The 6,455-nt window shown below is 35.9% G+C and overlaps 1 protein-coding gene and 1 long non-coding RNA gene across 2 annotated transcripts; one reads left to right on the forward strand and one right to left on the reverse strand.

The window, feature by feature from the left end:
- The first annotated feature begins 414 nt into the window (after window positions 1-414).
- On the forward strand, window positions 415-3,671 carry LOC108340546 (PHD finger protein At1g33420). The gene is made up of 5 exons (XM_017578005.2): window positions 415-998; window positions 1,439-1,565; window positions 1,655-1,870; window positions 1,959-2,567; window positions 2,653-3,671. Exons 1-5 carry the CDS (start codon window positions 674-676, stop codon window positions 3,488-3,490), a joined length of 2,115 nt encoding a protein of 704 aa, XP_017433494.1. The 5' UTR covers window positions 415-673; the 3' UTR covers window positions 3,491-3,671.
- LOC108340547 (uncharacterized) lies at window positions 998-6,234 on the reverse strand. The gene is made up of 5 exons (XR_001833222.2): window positions 5,933-6,234; window positions 5,680-5,739; window positions 3,833-3,930; window positions 1,633-3,603; window positions 998-1,555 (listed from the first exon to the last, which is right to left on the reverse strand). It is a non-coding gene; the product is annotated as an uncharacterized LOC108340547 (long non-coding RNA).
- Between the last annotated feature and the right edge of the window lie 221 nt (window positions 6,235-6,455).

The following is a 6,455-nucleotide window of genomic DNA, read 5'->3' on the forward strand; positions in this document are numbered from 1 at the left end:
TTAGAAATAAAATCGCATATAAGATTTTAAAGTTAAGTTTTTATTCAGATATTTCAAATCATAATTATGACAAATAAGATAATATTTGATTGATAATGATTTAAGCTTTAATTAATAAAATACTATTATACGTGAAAATAATCATAAAGATTTATAGGATAATATGTCCAATACAAGTATATCTAATAAATTATAAACTATGCACATATGAATTTATATGCAAATCTCTATTTTTATAGTCAAAATCATTTAAACAGGTATGTTTAAATATTTAAAAGCCTTAAAAATATGAATATTATATTAAGTAAGTTATTGAGATATAGAAGTTTTATAACTTGAATCTATATAATTAAAAATGTTTAATGTTATAGATAGCAAAGAAAAAAAACAATGAAAAGGTGTGAAAATTGAAAAGGAAGTTGAGAGAGAAAGGGAAAGTGAACCGCCATAACTAAGGGGAAAATGACAAATATGCCATCAGAAAAAGTGGATATATGCAAAAATAAACCATCCATCTAACCCTAGCAACCAGCGCCTTCTTCTACTCCTCCCACCCACACTGCTGCTGTCTTTTCTGTTTTCCGTACTCTCTTCTCTCACAAACATACTTTGTCACCCTCTTATCTATCAGATCTCTTTTTCCTAATCTTCTCTTAACCTTCCACACCGGACCATGGTAGTCAACGAGAGACCATCCAAGAGGATGAAGAGGAGAGTCACAGTTGATCTCTATGATTTCCTCACTTTTCCGGCCACCGCCGACGCCTCCTCCGGCCAACCCTTTCGGACCTGTGTCCAACGCTTTCTCTCAGACCACGCGCGCATCACTTTCCCTCCCTCTTTATTTCCGTCTCTTATGACGTGGCAGATCTTGTTCCGTGTCGGAGACCTCGTTGATGGGCCCGATCTCTCACCTTCTGTTGTCACTCTTGACATTGTTGAGGAGGATGTTACTCGTTCTCGCACTTCTGTTTATTGTGACCAGTGCCGAGTCGTTGGTGAGCCCACTCGCCGAGTTTGTGACTCACTGACTCTAGACCCATGCATTTCTCATTAGCTTAAAATCAAATTAAACAGGCAGTTAATTTTAATTCTATTTTTTAACTGTGTTTACAACTTGTTCCATAAGTTAGTATGTAGAGTCTCCAACTCTACCTGATTTTTTCTTCCCTCCCAGAACTTGGCTGAAAATTAAACAATAAACTTTACAGTATTTTTTTCCCCGTTTCTTTGTATGTCGAATACAGTAATATATTTTGCCAATTTTTTTTTATGTATGTATATTTATAATTTATAATAATGTAGTATTAATAATGTAATAATTAATAACAATATTGTTAGTGGGAAAACAGATATTATTGATATATATTTTCATATGGGGCCTATGGAGGATGTATGGTTGTGCTCTAATGCTGACTTTTTGTTGAAAAAAACAAAGGGTGGAGTGGGCATCCGGTTTGTCGAAAGCGATATCATTTCATAATAAGGGCTGCAAGTAATGCAATCGAACCGTATCAAAGACCTTGTTCAAGATGTGGAAACCTTCTCCAATTATCTGAAACAAGGTATAATAAAAGTCTTTTCATTTATTCCATTAAAACATTTTATGTGAGATATTTGAATGCATAATACCTAGTCTTCCACATGGCTGCAGCTGTAAATCGTGTAACTTTGCCATCACCGTGGATGACCTTGAGGACTGGGTGTATAATCAGATTGAAGATAACACCCATCTTCTTCATGGTGTGGTCCATTCCAATGGTTATGGTCACCTGCTTACTCTAAGTGGAAGAGAAGGTGGCTCTAAGCTTCTATCTGGATCTGATATTATGGATTTCTGGGACAGGCTATGTACTTCAATTTCTGTGAGGTTTGAATAACTTTTTTCTCACATTTGGCTTCAGGATGGGCACGACCCCATTTTTAAAATTTGATAATTGTGTTGTATACTTGAGCAGGAAGGTTAGCGTGATGGACTTGTCCAAGAAATTCGGGCTGGAATACCGATTGCTTCATGCGATCACGAAAGGACATTCCTGGTATGGTAATTGGGCTTATGAATTTGGAACAGGCAGCTATGCTCTCACCCAAGATGCCTACAAAAACGCAGTGAATACCCTGTCAAGTATGCCCTTGTCATCATTTTCATTTCATGGACGGGGACCACGAAGCCGCCTGGAGTGTATTATTTCTCTTTACCAGTCTTTGGCAGAAACAGAACTTCTAAACATTCAAGATCTCTTCTCTTTTTTGTTGATGTTGATTCGTGAATGCCGTAAGCCAATAGCCATGAAAACTTTTAAGCAGACCAGTAATTTGTTGTGTACGTGGACGGGAAAAGATGTTGAAGAGGTGCAATGTGCTCTTGTCAAGGTATTGATTGCATCAGGTGCGTGTAACGAGTCTAAATGGGTGACAAGTCGTGCTCTGAAGGGTGCAGTATGCAGGGGTGTTTCATCTCCACAGCTTCTTGACTACTGTCTTAAGCACTTCCCTGGGAAATTAGCAGCCAATGGGATGGTAGTTTGTTCACGATGTAATCCCGTTTCCTGTGCAATCGAGTTCAGGTGAGATTGAAGAAGGCATTGCTTTTGTCAATTACATCTTAATTAATGTAACTAAAGCATGTGTTGAATATATTCTCAATAACAGGTTGGGGCCGATGAGTAATGGTCTAAATACATATTCAAGCTATCCTACTGAAAGGCAACTGATCTCTGACTTGACATTTTTATTCGACTCGATAATACATCCTGACAAAATGATGTCATACAGACCTAGGATTATGAGGAAAAGGGTTGCTGATTCAGCCAGGAAGCTCCTTGACTGTAAACAGTTTATGAAAGATTACAAGCCATATGAAATGGCCATCGAACTGCCTTCTGTTATCAGGTTGTGGTGTCATGTCGAACTTTCTGATCAGCCTAAGGACGATCCATCCCCACCGCCAGAGCTTATAGTGTTGCCTTTGAATGCTACCGTTGCTGAGCTCAAGAGCGAAGCCACTAGTGCTTTCCAAGAGGTGTATGCAATGTATAAGAGGTTTCAAGCTGAAGAACTCCTAGGATATGGGTCAATCAGTGACTCCCTCACCGTGAAGTTCTTGCTTGGAACAAGTGGATCAGTCCGCATTCAAGGTAAATGCCCAGCAAAACATGGGCTAAGCAGATTCCGAATGGAACGAGGAACTGAGGTGTGGAAGGTTGATTGCACTTGTGGGGCCAAGGATGATGACGGAGAGAAAATGTTAGCATGTGATACCTGTGGCGTTTGGCAGCATACCAGATGCGCTGGAATTGATAATTCTGATGGCATGCCTTCTAAGTTTGTTTGCATGAGGTGTGTCAACGTGTACCGTGAGGAAACAAAAAAATCACCATCATCTGTTGAAGAACCGAACGGAACCTGTATATTCAACTCATCTTGCAGAGATGAGGCAGCAGCTCCAACAGTTTCATGTAACATAACTGTGAATTTTGGTGTACGTTGAGTGTATAGCTTTTTGTATATGTATCTGTATAGTTATTAGTCGTCTTCAGCTAGGATTTTGTGAATGGGGCCAGTTGAATGTTTTGAAGCCTCTGTTTTTTGAGAGCTTTAGGCCTGCAGTCAGTACAGCTTGGCTTTATGGAGCTCAACGTATATGAATCGAAAATGACAACTTTGTTCTATGTTTGTTTTATTATCTTGAAATTTGAAATTATTTACAGCAGCGTTAAGAATATAATGAAAAATATATCATAAATAAGATGTATCTTCTAAAAATGTCGTTTTTAAAATGCATTACAACTTCAAATATTACTCAAACTCGGTAGTTAGGCTGTCAACTTACTTGAGTTGTATATAAGATGACAAGATTTTTATTTGATGGCGCAATTTATCACTTGGATTTGATAGCTTTCTCTACGAACTTCAACAGCTTCTCTCTAGCTGGAACAAGTGCATAACAGTGGATAAATAGGTTCAGCAAGTACTAAACATTTAACAATTCAGAGAAATGTTAAAACAGTATCTAGTTTTAAAAGCAAATGAAACATTTAAGTAAACCATAAATGCAAACACAAGGTTTGTGAAATAATATGAGGCTTCTGAGGTAAGTTTAGCTTTGCCATGAGTTTGTACTTAATGTTAGAATGCAAAGGGGAGAATTGGCCTGAAGATGACAACCTAAAAAGGCTTTCTTGTAAGAATTTATCTTCCAATATATGGCAAACTAACAGAAGAAGAAACTCACCATGATCCACACAAAAAAAAAAACTAACGAGGAAAACCCTAGGTAAAGAGAAATCCCTGCCTTCTTTTCATGCAAAGTAGGCCATTCATGATTTGTTGGCTGCATTAATATATATATATATATATATATATATATATATATATATATATATATATATATATATATAATATTAAATTCGATAGTGTATAATGGCAAAGTTTAAACATACATTGTCCAAAAATATTAAGCACCGATACATCCTAATAAGGAATACCAACCATGAATCTATACAAAGTTATGTTATAAGCATCTGAAGACAAGCAAAACTCTCCCTAAAAACGTGCCCGCTAAAAGAGGAGAACCAAACCATTTAACTACTCCATCGAATATCTCTTACTACTTCATATGAAAAACTTAAGCACTCTAATACCCAAGTCTCTATTGTTATCAATCTGAGTCTTCAGGGAAGCAGCAGCGTCAAGAAGAACTCTCTAGTCATTTTATATTTCTGTAGACCTTGTAGTTATAACACATAAGTAGGAAAATGTTTGACTAAAAGAGGAGGAAATCGGCCACTGTGAACAGGAAGTAAATGCTCTCCCTTCCGATAAAATAAACCGAAAAAACATGAAGTATTGACATCAACAGTCTTATCACAACAACTTTGCTGGAAACAACCATATAAATTCTAAGTTTAATATTTCATTTTGTTCCTATAGTTTTAAAAACTCTCTTTTGGTCCCTATACCTATAAATATTTGCTTTTAGTGCCAACACATATAATCTTTAATCTCTTTTAATTCTCGTTGAAGGGATTAAAAATGGTACGTGAAAGATTTAAAATATGATGTTTTTAAATAGAGATTAAGAGAAAAATGCTTTGTAATTAGAAGAACCGAATAAGCCATTATGGATAGGAAAGTCTTGCGTTAGTTCTTTTATACAAGACATAAATGACATGAAAAGGGTTAGAAAAGGCATATTGTTCTACTTAATTTAGCTTCTTTCCCTTATATAGCCAAGAAAATTTCCCTATAAACTTATAAACATTATAAAAATATGAATTATACAAAGGGTAGCTCCATTTTCCGTTTGAGAACAATTCCAGATTTCGTTTCTCAACACTCTTTGGATTGGATGGGTATATTATAATTGATGCAATGAAGCTAATAACTAACTTACATTAAGGTATACGATATGCATCAAAAAGCAAAGAGGGTTCAGAAGAAGCATCATTTAAAAGCAATAAGAAATCACAAAACAACAATGCTTGCAAAGCAACTCCTGAGAATTGTTTGGCAGAGCGATTTTCAACTTAACCATCATGATGTGTGACAAATAGAACAAACTACTATCCTTTTCAACCAGATTGAAAGAAGATAATAGTAAAAATATTAGATATTGACAATCAAGAATGTACAACACAATCTTCACGGTAGAGAGGGAGTATTGAAAGATTGTCGTACCAGTCAAGAATTGCGAGTTTTCTTACGGAGGGAATGATGCCGCAGTGACGAAATTTAGATCTAAACATAAACAAACAAAATTAATATAAGTAAATTTGTGTACGATCTGGCAAATGTAATTACAGTTCTAACAAGAATTGAAATATACATGTGGTGACTGATAATGAAGAACCTCGCCACGGCATTCCATTGAAATTCACGGAATGAAATCAGTCAAATCAATGAAAAAAAGAGTTACGACGTAGTGGCTCACCTCTAATTGAATGGATGGGAGGAGAGCGAGGGAAAACAGATTGCAGATTCCTCCAACTCGAAGAAACGAAACTTAATCTGTGATCGAATTCAAAGATTAAGTTGATGATGAATCAATCAAAATGAGGTGTAGCAGATTGCAGACACATTAGGATTGACGTAGCTCCTTAATTCTGCAATAATTACTAGTTAAAATCCCTAATCCCAATGCTTAGGGTTGCGCTGCGGAACAAGTTGAAGAGGATTTAAACAAAGAGAATGTTCTTCAATGCATTCAAGAAAAAGAAAAACTAGGGAATGTGTTTTTCTAACCGATCAGTTATAAGTTATTGGCCCATTGGGTCTCCTATGGTAGCGTCAGTACCACAAACCCATCCAGACCATAGATTTTCCATTAAATAAAACTACCATGGGTGATTATTGAGTATTTATGCAAATAGTAAATTAATTTTTCATTGAATTATTTATTTTATGAAAATTTACCATAATATATTTTATGAAAATATTATAGTTTTTTTTACCTC

Source organism: Vigna angularis, chromosome 5 (assembly GCF_016808095.1).
Source record: "Vigna angularis cultivar LongXiaoDou No.4 chromosome 5, ASM1680809v1, whole genome shotgun sequence".
Lineage (NCBI taxonomy): Eukaryota > Viridiplantae > Streptophyta > Magnoliopsida > Fabales > Fabaceae > Vigna > Vigna angularis.